The sequence below is a fragment of the Papaver somniferum genome, chromosome 2 (genome assembly GCF_003573695.1).
Source record: "Papaver somniferum cultivar HN1 chromosome 2, ASM357369v1, whole genome shotgun sequence".
NCBI classification, from domain to species: domain Eukaryota; kingdom Viridiplantae; phylum Streptophyta; class Magnoliopsida; order Ranunculales; family Papaveraceae; genus Papaver; species Papaver somniferum.
Window position 1 is genome coordinate 155256808 of NC_039359.1, and position 17004 is coordinate 155273811.

Sequence of the window (17004 nt, forward strand, 5' to 3'; positions counted from 1 at the left end):
CATAGTAAACAAGTGGGCGACTAGCTATAACCGCATCCGTATGAAAACTTGAGTGCATGGCCTCTTTCGTTTAATTAGCACGTACTTTTGATATATCTGGTTAGCCATTATTGAGCTAGGTGAAAACAAAAATAGCATTAATGCGCATCTGGAAGAGGGTTTGAAGCACAACATATATAAGAGGAGAATCCGGGAACGTGGTATATATATAATGTTCGCAAGAATAAAGTAACCAACTAGATGACTCAAACAGTACATATATATGAAGGAAAAAAACACGAAGCTCTTCAAGGTAAAAAGTCTACACTTTGTAGGAAATATTACTTAGTACTTGCCAAGATCAAATCATGTGGTTTTCCAAGAGGGCTGGTGCTGGAACTATTGTTGGCAAAAGCTTTAGCACTATTGGGTGAGCAATTGTATCGCTTTCAGTGATCTCACCTCTTTTTCTACATGGAATCTCGCAAAGCTTTTCTAATTTTCTTGTTCGAATGTTGCATTCCCAAATGCAGTTTTCGAAACAGACAATAATAACATTCATGTCTACTGGATCAAAAGCTAAGGAAAACAACTCCGAATTCACCTTTTTAAAAATATCATTTAACTGTAAATCTTTATGCAACAATTGCCAGTTCTCAGTAAGCACCCAAACACTCAAACTGCAACTCGATCTTTTCTTCTTCCGAACTCTAGCGCAACAAATCAAACCTTCAGACATGTAAAGCCATTGTCTCTTAAGTAAATAACCCATCTCTTCGGCGGCAAGTCAATCAACCTACATTCGTTTATGTTAAGATTGTACGCCAGAATTCTGTTTTGATTTTTAATCCAAAGCAAATCCCCATTATGGCAAACCAAACCGTTGCAGCTCCAAGTGAAATCTTCAGGGCATGAAACTTGACAGGTCGTCCATTCGTTCTTATCAGAAGAAAATATATCAATGCTAAGCTTTATCTTGCTATGTCCGTATGTAGGGATGCGCACAACTTTATAACATGTAAATGGTAAGCACTCACATATAAAACCAGTCATAGTCGCACGAGACACAAAAGGTTGGGATGGTGGTGGAAGTGAATCCCATTTCTGGGTGAGGGGATTACATACAAAATATCTAGTATGATTCTGTGAGGTTGCTGCTAACAGAACCAACCCATTACTAGAACCCTCAACATGCAACTTTTCATTCCTTTCACATAACTGCGATGGTAAAAACTTGAAAAACAATCCGTCATGAGATGATATGAGTTTCGAGTTCACCCCAACCCCAAGAGACGCAATTGAAGTCGAGAACGTCGAGGATTTTAATTTCCGCTGACCATCCGGCCGGTCATTAAATTTGAATGAACGAATACCATAAAGTAGTGCCCATGGGACAGATTTATTGGAGTTGTTGTGTTTAATCCATTTGTTAATGAAATATGGTTTAGACAAAAGTAATAACCATATCTTCGAAACACACTTGAACTTGAAAATCAAAGTTAGAGGGAGATAAACAAAGATTTCAAACCAGATATCCTCTCCTATATTCGTAGTTTTGCAACCTTGATTAGTTGATGGCAATGAACTAGAGGAGGAAGAAGAAGAAGAAGCGCTCACCTTCATCTTCTTCAGAGTAAAGCAAAATCCCAGAAAGAACACTCTGACCTCAGAAGGTTAGGGTTTAAAACTGCGGAAAACTTTAAAGAATATGAAACAATAAGCAAAAAACTGCAATATTGTGGTGCGAGGTTCAAAAGTGCATGCTCTTTTAAAGGTGGCCGCCTCACCACGCCCCGGTCGTAACGCGACATATTTTAGGAAACTTGGAGTGTGGGTCCCATTCCAATTCATATGATATGGGCTTTGGTACTTGCTACAACTTGCAACAGATGAGAGCCATAAATTGGCTGTACGCCTGCACCAATATCATGTTCTCCCTAGACAAAATGTAAGCAAACAAAATTCTACCAAAACTTCCTCATCTTTCTGCTTCTAAATGTTCAAGCTAGTTTTAAATTCAATGCATTACAAATTTCATCTAAATCTTCGTAAACCTGAAAATTCTTTCCGAGTTGATGCTTCCACATTGATAATCTCCTTTGAAGATCTGTAAACATCGACATTGCCCCATCAGCGTCATCAGTTTGAAGGCTCAGAAGCTTTTCCATATACGTAACCAAAAACCTTACAGCTTTTACTTTCAACCGGCAAACAAATTCGTCTCCTTCACTTTCCTTATCGAATATCGATTCTGACATTTCTTCAATAACATCAAATAGATCAAAAACAAGCCGGACAGCTTCTATGGCCTCCTCTTTCTCATCAATTTTTCGAGAGAACATAGCCGACTTTTTGTTATCATGCGGAAGGATTGAACCTGAAGCAGCATAGTGGAAAAGACATTGGCATGCCTCTTCATTTATGTCAGAAACCCAAATAAAGATGCCCAAGGGAATCCTTCTGAATAACAAACTATGCCTAGGATCAAGAACTTTCTGCGTTTTTTCTCCAATCAATTCCCTATCATTGACAGCTCTTTTGCAGAAGGTTTCATGACAATCATGGAATTCATTAAGCCAGAGTCTCATTGCATGACCATCATACTCTTTGGATGCCATAGCATCCTTGTTTTCACGAACTTTTAGTTTCCCAAGTTTTCTCCTGACACTGGCATTAACATTGTGTGTATCTAGCCCGTGTTTTTCAAAAGATCTTGATTTTTCCGTGAAAAAATTAAGGAGCAAATCAGAAAGGTATTCATTAGTTGGGCTGAGAATCCATGTCAGATACCTTGAAGCTGCATCGCGAATCTTCTCTAAGTCGTGCAGTTGAGCTTTAACTGCACCTATTGTGCAGTTTCTTCCAGTGAATAACAAGGAAGCCGAGAAGTAGAACCAAACCGGAAAATTCATCAATAGTGCCCTGCAATACCTCATTTAATCAAATACATTGTTGTTCCGATCATAATAGTTCAGAATCAGCGAGTAGTTATTCAGATTAATGAAGAGAGTTACCATGTAGATTTGTGATCTATCATTCTTGCTTTAATTGAACTTCGCTTTGAAACTAGGTCAGAATGGTCATCACCCTGAAGTATCAGTTCTTTAATAAAGTGAACCAACTCTAGAAAAGTTTTGCATGACACCGGTCCAGCTAGCATCAGCAACAGAGGTTGTTTATTTGGAAAATAAGCCTGAGAAAAAGGCAGCTTAGAACCCATTTCCATTGTCAGTCCCCACCTTATTGGCTGCGCAAGTACATCTAACACTGACAAGACTACTACGATTTGAAGCTGTAGAACGGAAGTCAAGCCCCTGCGCAAAGTAGCTGCTTGGTGAGTAACTGAATCTATTAATGAGTACACAAAAGAGAGTGCTTCTTGTAACAAAGAATGATTAACTATATAAGTTGTAGTTTCCCCAAGCGCGCTGGACCACATAGTAAACCAAAAAGGATATAGTTGGAACTTACGTCACCAAAAACCAGTTGTGCAATAAGGCTCTTGTATGAATAAATATAGTAGGAGAAAGAACCAAAGATAGGACTATTGAACGCCATCTCATTCTTTCATGCATTTCTTTTTTCAAACAAAGGAACGGCCTCGTTGAAGACTCGGACAGGATACTTGAGATATCATGTTTTAAAGTCAATGGATCAAGATACCACACGAGTAACCTGAAATGTTCAAGAAAAAGATATCCAACTTCATAAGTTTCAAATACAAATACTGAAAGATACAAAAGGACAACATGTGTCAAAACAAAGTACAGCAAATATTTTTAGAAGATGGACGTACGAATCTTCTCAACCTGATTCAATATTTTCGAGGGTTCACAAACGCATTGAATCCTCTGATTTAGGACCATAAGAAAAAATTCCCAGCAAAAAAGCTAAGCACTTCGAATACACATTTTTGTTGTGCATTTGAAATGATACAAGTTACTAAAAGAGGACAGGAAACTGGAGAGCGCTGATACTAAACAAATCAAGAACATGTATATTTCAAAAATTAGGAATTTGAATGACAAAACCTACGAGCCCAGCTGATGCTACAAACAGGATCACAATTGTGCAGGAGGCACTATAGACGATAAGCCATAGAATCTATGCAAGCATCACATATTGGCTCATGACCAATAATTTTATCGAAGATTTCAAAATGATCACCAAGTTGACCTTTATGGACAAGAAAAGTACACCAAATTACCCAAAAGGAAAACAATCCCGAATAACATGTACAAGGATATACAAATCACAAAGAGCATGTTTGACAACTGGTATATCCACTGACACGAAATCCACACCATCGCTTACCATAGATGAAATTAAAATGGACTCGTGAATACTAAACTTAGGCATACCTTGGAGGTATATCGCTGTCGCTGATAGAGATCTCTTCCGGCATAAGAGAATGTAGTTTGGAGAAAGAAGTGTTTTTCTGGTGACATTGCTGAATGCTCCGGATATATGGAAATGGAGACAAGATCTGATGAGAAGAAGCTGACGCTGTCACTCTCAGCACAGCACGAAACAACATATGTGAAAGGGTTCCTGCAAACATGACACACCACAGAAATGGTTCTTATTTCTATCCAGACAGCTAGAGGAAATGCTATAGATACACCTAGCATTGCACATCAACCGCGAGAAAGCTTAGAAATTCCAGGCTAACTACGAAAGTTCCTTACACTAACCACTACATGAATCAAGCATGATTTATCGGTAGCGACTATTGAAATCAAAGCATCACAAACATTCACATTTAGCAAAAGAACAAAATTGCAGAAAATACCTCATAAATAGCACATACCATGATGTTCTTCTAGTCTCCCAATAATATCCAGACATGATTTAACCAACTCTTCGCAATCAAACCTCGATATCGAACTCCCAATCTGTAGAAACTCCTCTTTCTGAAAACGCAAAACTTTACACATAATCGATGACTTCAAAACCGTGACAATCGTCTGTACTAGATCTTCCACCATCAAATTAAACACCTGAAAAACAAAAACCCAGAATTTAAAACCACCAATTAGTGAAAAATAAGTACTAAAATTTGAAAAATAAAACATACCTGGGGCGTTTTGAAACACATCAAAGAAAGGGTAGTTTCCAAAACCCTAACCCTGGATTCTCCTTCATTATTATTTAGGTTTAGACTTCGATTCAATGATGATATGGTGTGTGTTAAATTGGTAGTCGAATCTTGTTGTTGAGATTGTAAATGGCAAGCAATTTCGGTTAAAATTGCTGTGATTTCTTCTACTCTGCTCATCTTCGACTAGAGAAATGTACCCGCCAAATGTTCGTTTGAAGGAGAAAGCAGACTACTAAATGTCTAATGAAGCTCAATGTAAAAAAGTTGAAACCTAGAAAAATACAATGGTACTGGGGTTCGAACGCATGACCTCGTAGTATGCTGATAGGGTCAACTGTAGGCCGGTTCCTACGGGTGAGGCAGACCATGGGGTTTGCCGTATGGACGCACTATGGGATTTACCCCTCCTTTTTTTGGGCATAACTTTCTATTCCCAAACCGAACTTTTTGTAAATGGATGTTCTGCTTATTTGAACAAAGATTCCTTGTCGAATCTTCTAATTTTCTAACCGAACCTAAACCTGTTAAACAAATAGAAATTAAAGGGGATGTTCTGCTATTTGTACTTCTGTTTACCTAACCGAACACGTAACCACTTTTCCGATCTAACTTTTAAAAGTTTTCCTTTTCACAAATGACTCGTTATCGTATCGCTATGGAGATCGAAGACTTATATTCCTCGAAATTATCTTTCAAATCACTGTTTTGAATACAAGAATTTGTAAATCTAATTTTCAAAAAGATTTTCTTAACCTCTCCTTCTCCCTCTTATCTCGAATATATCTTTCGAATGGAATGGTTGGGTATATATTTGATGTTAAATGGGCTTTTTAATAAAGTGTCCAAGTTTTTGAAGTGTAATTAAGAAAGTGGCCGTTTTTTCGAATCTTTATATAAAAAGTCCGAGTTTGACATTTTACATCCCGTTTTTTTCAAAAAAACGGGTAACAGAAGTTAACTGCAGAAGTGGAAGTTATCCTACGTAGTAAAATACATTAACAGCCTTCTCATGGGCTGACTCGACTCGACTCAGTGACTTAGACCAGGTGAAGAACATCATTTAGACATTTCTACAAACATGTTGAGGGTGTGAAAGTAGTAAGCAAGGGATAGGCGTGTGACTGATTTGTAAACATTTCCATATCTCCTTCCCTGCATTGAATCCATATCTAACACAAACTCAATCTCCTAAACAATCAAATACTCAATGTTCATTGAATTTAAACCATTCACTACCATTAACCAATAGTAAAGCATAAGATCGAATCAAGTGAGAGTGGGTTGCTTTTACCGTCTAGAAAAGACAGGAATAATTGATGTTGTTGCAACTGTGTGACATGAAGATATAGGTTTACGATATCTAATTTAAAAATGACTATAACCAAAACAAAGAATTAAAAATGAAGAATTGCCAATTCATGTAAAATAACAAATACCCATTTCATGAATTTACAAAAGAAATGGGTATATCATAAAATCCCCAAATACTTTAAGAGTTAAAATCTAGGAAAATCTTTAAATTGAAATTTACAAACCTTCATTAATCGATTGATGTTTATAAAAATATGAACAAGGTGATTTAAATAGACTCCACAACCTCAAATTGAGAGGATTTACAGACAACAATTTTAAAATTCTGTCAAAACCCTAATCTCAATTAAACATAGTACTTACTTATAAACCAAATGAAAGGAACAAGTGAGCTCTCAACATGAAAGGAAATATCCATATAAACCATGAATATATTCGATGGAGATATATTTATTGTGTTCATTACTCATCATCATCGCAGTCGATTGGTTGTCTTCATCACCATATGAATCAATCGTGAGGGAAGGGTTATTTAAAGTCTGCTACCATCAATCATGGCTGATGAGTTATAATCAATAACAAGTTGGAGGAGCATAGAAGAAGAAATGGTCGTTGTTGCTGTTGGGTAGAGTTTTACTGTAAGAAATAAGAACAACCAAGAAAGAAAGAGAATATGAGCTTAATGGAGGAGGAAACAGTGAAGGATAGGTTAGTAATTTAAGCCCCAAAAATTGACTAATTCAATGTTGTTGACCATTTTGGTAGGTCCGGGTGGAAAACTTAACAGTTTGGATAGTTTATATAAGAGCTCAAAAAACTGGCCGGTTTATTAATTAGGGGTCTAGAAGTTGGTCACTTTCTAAATTTGCCCATGTTAAATACTAACAGATATATTTTTGAAACTTACGTCGTATCAATATATTTTATCCTATGAAACTATATATTATTCTCCATTTTTTTTAAACACAACAACCTTTGCAAACAACAATTATATTATTTTCAATTTATCTATATCATACGTGAAATATAATTCAATCAACATTCAACATCAATACAAATAGTAATTATAACCATTTCATTCAAAATTAATCAGGAAATACACTACAAAGCAAGTAATAATCATGGATTTTTAACGATATATATGTCATAATGTTGTATTTGACTAATGTACAACATACATAATCAATTTAATATCAAAATTTCATAATTATCAAAATAAAATTTCACTCGAAACTCTAAAATTAGAATGACTTACCTTTGGTGATTCTGTGGATGCAATTCGAAATTGAAGAATGCAATAATCCAAATATGAGCATAGATCAAACACTTTTAATATCAAACAATGAATCAAGCTAAACCATCATCAATATCAAAAGGGGGAAGAAAATTTGTGGGGGTTGAAAGAGAAAATAAAGAGCGAGTGAAGAAGGAGAAGTACCAAACCCGCGTTTCTTATACCCTGAATACGAAACCTGGCGAGATTGGGGTATACCCAGATTAATTGGGGTATACCCAGATTTATGTGGACATAGTGCCCTTACTAAGGGGAGGTCAAATATGGGTGAAGTTACAATACTACCCTTAACCTTTATAATTCTAATTACCCTAAATCAGTTTTATTCTTTTCATTTCATCTTCCTTCTTCTCTTCTTCTTCTCCTTCACAACCATACCGGCTCTCCATCACACCACCATCAAAACTCGTCGATTAATTCGTCGTAATCGTCGATTCGAAAATTCCGATTAATCTTCAACCGTGGAACCACCGAGGGATAGTAAGATGAACCAAACAAACAGAAAGCTCAATGAATTTAACCTTGGATTTGCAAATTTAGTTCAAAGGAAAGTGAAGAAAAAACCGTCGAAGAAGAAGAGATCAACGCCGCTGAAACCGAAGAAATGACGCGATTAAGAAAGTAAGGACCTACTGAAACTCACTCCAGTACTTCAATTTCATGTTTGCATGTCAAATTAGGTCAGGAAAAACAAAATTGTGAATCGGCAGTTATTCAGCCGGCAATGTGTTTGTTCCACGACCTTGCCGACTTTTCATATTTAGGGTTGGCCGGCAAGCTATTAGGTTGAAGATCTTGCCGGCTAATGAGTAACTGTAACTGATTTTTACAGAGTCGGCAAGTTATTCAACCAAATACCTTGCCGGCGAAAAAAATTTCAACAGTTGGGTTGTTATAATTGTTTACCATGCGGCGGATTGTTTTTAAAATAGTGGTTCCTGATGCCTAAAGCCGGAATGGTATTTGGATAAAACCATGTCATCTTTTTTTTAGCCAGAAATGTATGCGTAATGGACCTTACCGACTGATTATGTGGAAAATCCTTGTATCTAATGTGTTCATATTTGTTATAATCCGGCAGGTTATTTGAATAATACCCTGCCGGTTACAGTTTAGTCGGCATGCATTGTTTAGTCGACCCTTCCGACTGTTGGTCCGCCGGATTTGTTACTTATGTCGACCCTACAGACTGTTGATTTTTTTTTAAAATTTTTCTTGTTTAGGTCGCTTAAGGAAAAGAAGAAAAATGTTACTCCTCCTTCAAGACCTCCTCGCGTAGGCGACAAACTCTTGACTTTAACACATCGAGGGGTATTCGTTGAGCCGGGAACGATCTAGATCCGTGAACGGAATGATTCTCAACCAACACCGGAACCCAGTGATTCGGATGAAACTCTAAATGAAGACCAATTAATTCCATCTGGTAGACGAGGTGATGATGATGATGTTGATGACTCCGACTGCTGGAGGAGGTAACAATGATGATGATGATGGTGATCAAGACATGCCTAATGTTGGAGGAGGTAATGATGATGATGATGATGATGATGATGATGGACATAAAGATAAGGATATCGAAGATGAAATTGTTGAAGAGGCAGTGGAAGAAGAAGAAGAAGAAGAAGAAGAAGAATAAGGAGATGGAGAACAAACTCAAGCTAATGTTCAACAAACCCAAGCTTCAACTTCAACTGAAACCGGAAAGAAGAAGAGGGTTATCACTAAACCAGCTGATTCCCATATCCCTCCCCCTCACTTGATGGTTAGATTGAAACCAGATGAGCCTCCAAAGGGGACCCCAGCAGATGGTGGAGATGTTCTTTTTGGATACAAAGACACATGGGCTTGTCAAATCCATAATACTGTCGTAAGTAATCTCAATCCATCTTTGTTTTTTATTTAAGTGTATCTATCTTAAATTTGTGTCAAGTGTTGGTATTTCTTTTCATTTTGTTTTTTTGGTATTTAGGATCACAAACATGCCATCTGTCTCATGAGGCGCCAAGCTTCATATTCAGTGACTAAGAATTGGGATCTTGAGGATGAATGTGACGAGGTGAAAGTGATTGTCAAGAACTCCGGGGTGTGGCCTGCGGTGGAGAGTTCGAATATTGAGCATGATAGAGTTACCGTATCTGCATTCTGTGAGAGGTTGTACGGAGAGACTAATACAATGTTATTCCCATTCGGTGAGATGGCGATAACTCCCGATGATGCTCATCAAATTCTAGGCCTCGAGGTTGAGGGAAAAGAAATCAATGAGGGCTTCGATAATAAAATTTCTTGGGAGGGTATCTTCAAATTGAGCAAGAAATTGTTCGGTTGGAATCAGATTGAGACGGAGTCTATGCTTGTGATGAAGGACGATCATCTAAGCAAGAAGTTTAATCTGGAGAATTTGACGGACACATTATCTGGGACCAAGAAAATCTTTGATAAGGAAGGAAGGGTGAACTCGGTGCGAATCAAAGACCATTCCGGCCTAAAAAGGGTTCGCGATTTATTCATCCGCGGACCATTCCGGCTAAACTTAGTCGATATCTTATTCAAACGTCGACCATGACGGCGGAACATAGTCGGCACCTTATTCAAACGTCGACCGTTCCGACCTTTCACATTTTCAAAACCAAATTTTTTGATCGAAATCGAACTCATAAGACATATTAAAGGTTTAATCAATCTGGGTATAGTTTCAAAATTTTAATCTAAACTCAATTAATTAACCTAATCAGAATTTTTAGTGTTAATTAAACAAGGGCATATTAGCCATTTAGAAAATACAAGGTTAAGGGGTGGCTTCTTTTACTTCGAAATAACCTATCTTTTGTCTTATTAAGTATACCCCAACTAATTTGGGTATACCCCAATCAAGCCAGGATACGGAAACTCAGTTTTCATTTGGTCAAGGTGCACGCTTTCACCTGAATGGAAACTCAGTTTTTGTATTGCATTATTTGCACATAAACTCAATTTCCGTCTCTATAGGCTAAGCGATGCTCCTCTCCCATAGTGAGGTGCACTTTTCACTCTCATTTCGTTTGGATACATTTAAGCTATAGATAAGCGAAACTCCCAACCATAATGCTTGGCCTTATTGGATTGAGATTTCTTAAGAGTCAATCAAACGCCTTTATTATTGGATTTATATTCATAAGTCATTGGTTTGTAGATTTTCGAGACTTCAAAAGACCTTTATAAGAAAATAAGCATGACAAGAATCTCAACTAAGTAGGTGAGATTTTTGGAGACTTTGAATTTTGGGTTGTTTTTCATAAGAATTAATTTCACAGATAGATCTTCTTTTTATTTATTCTCTAAGGCAGTGACTAAATGCAACCTTCCTTTTGGTTAAATACAACCTAATCCTAAAAGCCAAAATATTTGTAACCGATTATCTTTTGGGCAAGGAAAACTCACCTTCTTATAGGTGCTTTTGTCATGGCCTCACCGGGAAGAAGCGAACCTACTTTTCCTGATTATCTTTTTTGAAATTCATTTTTTATCGTTGTATGTGATTTATTACTGATCTTGACCAGTATCTTAATAATGGACTACTTGCGCATCCGATTGGATATGAATGATCTTCTCTTTTCATGATATATCACTTGCTTTTTAAGTTATATAATGCCCAATCTAATATGTCAGATTCCTTCTTCTCCATTGATCACAGCATCATCTTAATTAACATGGATTTCAATTAACCGTAAGAACTTCCCTAAATCTTGTTTTTTTTTCCTTCTTTCTATCCATTAGGGTTTGAGGTTTGGAATTATGATAAATTTATTTGGACAAATCAATGAATCATAAAAACAAGTTATCCTCAACATTTGGCGTGGGTTTTGTTTACTCATACTAATGATGGTTATCAAAATTCTAAATTTAAAAAAAAAAGGTTGTATTTAAGCTAAAAGAAGGTTGTATTTAGTCACTGCCTTCTCTAATAACTGTTTACATCAACTATACATTCATTCTCTTTTATTTGTTTCGCGTGATAATACTCTGTCATGGCCAAAATAAGAAGATGTTGCTAGAAAAAAACGATGTAAAAATAAGAAAAAAGACATAAATTGTGTGATACATATAATTTTTTTTTTTACAATCGACACGTATTTTACCATTTATTCATGGTACTTTTGTCGATATTGTAACTTACATAATAAAAAAAGTTAGTAGATAAAAAAAATTATTGGTTAGATATTATACATTTTTTGTGTCTCTACAAATCACAAATACTCTCTAGAACTACACTAGATTTGTATTCGTAAGTCACAAAGACTTTCTTAGTACCCTCATAATATCACTAGAAATCTCTACATTTCCAGAGAATCTCTAGGAGTCACTCAAATAAAAAATCTATGAAAGTCTAACGAATTTTCATTTGACTACCTCTGTGTCGTTAGTAATCCTCGCACAGAATTCAAAATACATTGGCCTTGAAGAAGTCCAACATTGGAGAAAAAAATTATGTTGATCTTTGTATGCACTAGTCCGAAATTTATTGAACTAGATCTAATCTTTCTATGATAATAAGCTCTGTTATGTCGTTTATCACCCTATTTATGCTACTTGATGTTTCCACGCTGCATTGGACCAAATCTTCCTCCTCTTGTCAAGTTTCCACAAACTTAGGAGACTCAGTGTTATGAAAGTAAGTTATGAAGGGAGTGCATTACATTTTTATTTAAGATTGTGGCGACTACCTGGGTGTTGGTTTCATCTATTTTTAGTATTTGTTACACCGCATGAATTAATACCAGCAAATATCACTTGACTATGAGGATGAAGTGTTTTGTCGATAAGAATTGAAGTTTTTGTTGATAAGATTGCAACCTATCGATCGCTTAGAGTAGGCGATATGTTCAATCTGAAGTTACAACACTACATGCAAACTTTTATGGCTTTGCGAAATAACTTGTAACTCTCATATAAATATATATTATTTCCCTTTTCCAGTTCATCAGAAGATTGGTTCTCTATCTAACAAGTTACAACTTCCATCTAAAGTTGTATTCATCCAATTTTTCCCGTTTCACAAAAAGCAAATTGGTCTCACCAAGGTAATTATTCCAATGATTGATCATGGGGAGAATATCATAATTCGACGGACCAACTCTACTCCGGAAAATGCCATATGACATGATTCCTCCAACCTCAATTGAAGGTCATTCTCCCAAATTCTATCTATAATGTTTTTAAGGGGCCCGTCAAGGAGTGCGATTAACCCGTATCTGAAAGTAGAGTAGTAATGAGGATATAATTAATGAGACTAAATTGTTATAAATAAAACCCCTAGAACAACCCTTCATAAATTGATAATCACGCTAAAATAATAAACTTTGCGAGTCTTTAGTCGAGACAACTTGTTAAACTAATAATTTGCTAAATTTTATAAATGGATAAAACTCTCTATACAAACTATTGATGATAATATGACATAGATTGGTTATTGATAACATGAATTTATTTATTTTTGAAAAATGATATCACATTGAATTTGACCGTTGAGTTTCTTAATTTTTATTAGAAGAGTTTTTGGTGTTGTCGTTTATGATGCAATAAATATCTCTGCAGCTTTGATGCCTTCTTTCGATAAAGGTGTCTCTACAATTACACGTTCATCTTCAACTTGCACTTCATCACTTTCCTCTTTTTCCATTATACTCCTAATTATTTTCTCACCGGTCAACAAATCCGTAATTGTCTTCACTTAAGGATGACTCGACGACATTCAATATTCATTTGCGATCATTTAATCCATTGGTTAATTAAGGTATCTAGTGCCTTCACTATCTAGAGATTCACTTCAATCGAGTCAGACGTCTTGCGTAGTTAGTTGTGCTAAAGCTATAAGCGTTTGCGATTTTGGTTTATCTATTAAATTAAAAAGATTGATTAGGTTGTAGTTTTAATTAAACAAAAGTTACCTTTTGTTTACTCTTTGGTTTTACCCATTTTTTTATATAACATAGATCCAACTAAAGAAAAAGAAAGAAAATAGGAGTGTTGGACTTCACTTCCCCTAAAGCATGAAACTACAGTAAATTCACTATAACATCATTTGCGATAAATTAATAATCATGTTAAAGGAATAAACTTTCCTCGTCCGTAATTAGGGATAATAATGTTAAGTTAATAGTTTGCTAATAATTTATAAATTAATAAAATTTTGGAACTCTTTATGGGTTTCAAGTGATATAAATTAATAACTCTTTAATTTATACAAATTACTTCTACCGATTTGATAATTATGGCATAGATTGGTCAATAATGACAAGTTTTTTTGTTTAAATAATATCTCATTGAATTTCATGGGAAACTTTTACTTTCATTAGAAGAGTTTTTCGTGTTATCTTTTCATGATTCATATCTCCACAACTTTGATAGATTCTTTAGGCAACGGTGGCTCTATAACCACAAGTTCATCTTTAACTTCGACATCATCACTTTCCTCATTTTCCATTACACTCTTGATTATTTTTTCGTCAGTTAACAAATCTGAAATTGTCTTCTCTTGAAAATAGTTCTGAAAGAATTCAACATCAATTAAACATTTATTTAAGTGCGAAAATTTAATCCATTAATTAAGTTATTAGTCCCTTCACTTATAATGGTCACTTGAATCCAGCCAAATTTCTTAGAGTAGTTAGTTGTACCGAAACTAAGCGTTCGCTATTTTTGGATAAATGATATATACCATAAAATTGATTAGGATGTGTTTTTCCATGAACCAAAAGTTACATTTTATTTTCTCTTTTATTTTACCCATTGTCAATTTATTTATTTTTGAACGAAAAATTTATCCATTTTTTATAACATATAACCCAACTAAAGGAAAAAAAATAGTGTTGGACCCCACTCCACCCAAACAGTGAGAGGTATAGCTATAATAGTGAAAACAAAGTCGAGTTAGTTACTTCATGTAAGAAAAAAACGAATGGAAAATAACAAACGCCACCAGCGACATCGTTACCCGATTTTCACGCATCGAGCGTTTGTTACTTGTTTTTCCTCGATAAAGAGATGCTGATCAGTCTACTGCATTTCTAAGAAGTTTTGGTTAATCTTTCTTGAAACCCTGCTCATCTCTCTCCATCTCTCCCCTGTTTATCTCAAAGAAGAAAGAATCCTGCTCATCCAGAACGCATATCCAAGCATTCATGGCCTCTGTAAGTAATTGGTAAATTAGGTCATGTTCTTGATAATGTGGATTTGGTTGTTTATACTTAGATGTTTTATTTTGTTGGTTATACTTGATATTGTAATCGTAGTGATGTTGATAGATTCGCTTGATATTTAGATTTTGTTTCTTTTTTTCACTTCTTTATAGTTTGATGCAAATTTCTTGATAGTTGATTACAACTATTTCATGATTTAGGTGTTGATATTCTAGATATTGAATTGATTTTTTAGGTACTATTGTTGATCATGTGGATTTAGATTATTCGTGCGCAGATGCTAAATTTTGTTGATAATACTTCATAGTTGTAGTAATGTTGATAAATAAGCTAGCTAGATGTTTAGATTTTGTTCATGTTTCTGTATCTTGATAGTTACATGTTACTTCTTGATGGACATGATTTCAGTTTTTATATGATTTAGAATTTCTACTTGACGTAATAATATATTGTTTAAAAAATGAATTGGATTTTTTTTTTGTTTTTTTTTGTTTTTTTTTTAGATGTATGGTTTTGTTATGCCATTCTGAATATATCAGTTCATGTTTAGATTCGTGTGTAATTAATAGGTCGACCTATGTTTAATAACTAAGTGTTCATACTCAGAATGAGAATATATCCAGATGCGAATTTGATTTATGGTTTTCTTAGATTTTTTTTTGGTTGTTTAATCATGGTTTATTTTGTGTCTCTAATTATGGCTATGTTGGATTTATCTAGTTAGAAATGGATAACGACGTCATTTTGAACACAGGAGAATGATTGTACAATCATAAACTCCACGGGAGAATGATTGTACAATCATATACTCTCTTTTCTAGACATAAAGTCCATTGTTACAACTATCTTAGTCTCTAAAAGGTGGGTGCAAGTGTGGAGATATGTGCCAAACACGGTGATCACTCACACTGATTTCCTAATTGAACTTTCCTTCAAAACATTTATGAACAACTTATTGTTAAAGCATGATTCGAATCGGAAGATCAATAAAATGAAAATCACGTGAGGTAGTTTTTTGTTTGACACAATGGAGGAAGACCTTAATGTATGGATCTTACCCGCGTTGATGAGAAATTTGGGTGACAGAAAAAACTTACCTTATATTAAGTCCCAAAGAAGAGACAATGTCCAGTGCAAGGTATATTTTTCATTCTGTTTATTTTTTGACTTATTTTTTTTGTTAAAATTTACAATAAGTTAATATGAGTTTGTTGTTCGAATTAAGAAGGTGTTTTTGTTCAAAGAAAACGATCACATTTATATGTTGAATATGTCTTTCACACAATTGAGTTTTTAATTCATAAAATACATTATCATAATTAAGTCTATTAGTGCAATATTATATGTCTTGTCAATTGTTATTATATTTTTTTTTGAAAATATATGTTGATTATTGATTATTAACAGAAAAATCATGGAAGAACGAGGTATACACAAATCCTACAAAAATTATTTACTTTTTACCAACCAACATGATAAAAGAAAACCAATGATGTCAATATAAATAATACAAAATTTTAAAGACATATAAAGAGACTCTGTAATCAATTGGCATACGCGACATTCTGAAGCTTAGATCTAAAATTGTTATCAATATTTCTTGTTTAATGGCATACTCGGTGGAAACAAAATAACAAATGGTATTTTATTTCTTTTGAATCCTGTTATTAATGATGATGTTGGTATTACAAGAATAGGCGATTTTAATATTCTGTGTGTTTTATCAGTACAGTCAAGATGGTGTTTTCTTGGATTTTTTTTAAATCATTGTTAAACTGTGATTAATATTGATATTTTGATAGTCTGTGTGTCACGACGAATGTTCTTTTAAAATATATATAGTGAAAAACTTAAGAAACAAAGTGTAAACCAATAAAAATTAGTTCTTTTATAAGATAATTCTTTTTAGTTAACTTGAAATCCAATGAGCCGATGACCATAGTTTCACAATGAACTCATTTACCTTAGCTATCTTATTAAATATTTGATTCAACTAATATTTTAGAATGATTAAAATAAATTAAAATTTGCGAGTATGCTTGTACGCAGTTTTAAAGAATATATATTATTATGCATCCTTTTCATCCATAGATATCTTAAACGATTTTATAAAATCAAACCAAAATTCTCTTGTATATTCACAA

General features: G+C 34.6%; 1 protein-coding gene across 1 annotated transcript; it reads right to left on the reverse strand.

Annotated features, from left to right (window-relative positions):
* Window positions 1-1728: 1728 nt before the first annotated feature.
* LOC113354152 lies at window positions 1729-5304 on the reverse strand. The gene is made up of 6 exons (XM_026597579.1): window positions 5057-5304; window positions 4790-4979; window positions 4341-4530; window positions 3451-3654; window positions 2994-3293; window positions 1729-2901 (listed from the first exon to the last, which is right to left on the reverse strand). The coding sequence occupies exons 1-6, from the start codon at window positions 5255-5257 to the stop codon at window positions 1980-1982; spliced, it is 2007 nt and encodes a 668-aa protein (XP_026453364.1). The 5' UTR covers window positions 5258-5304; the 3' UTR covers window positions 1729-1979.
* Between the last annotated feature and the right edge of the window lie 11700 nt (window positions 5305-17004).

Coding starts and splice junctions, on each gene's coding strand:
- LOC113354152 (XM_026597579.1), bottom strand. CDS start 5,257: ATGAGCAGAGTAGAAGAAATCACAGCAATTTTAACCGAAATTGCTTGC. Junction 4,531..4,789: donor GAGACTAGAAGAACATCATG/GTATGTGCTATT, acceptor TCATGTTTGCAG/GAACCCTTTCACATATGTTG. Junction 3,655..4,340: donor GACAGCGATATACCTCCAAG/GTATGCCTAAGT, acceptor TGAACATTTCAG/GTTACTCGTGTGGTATCTTG.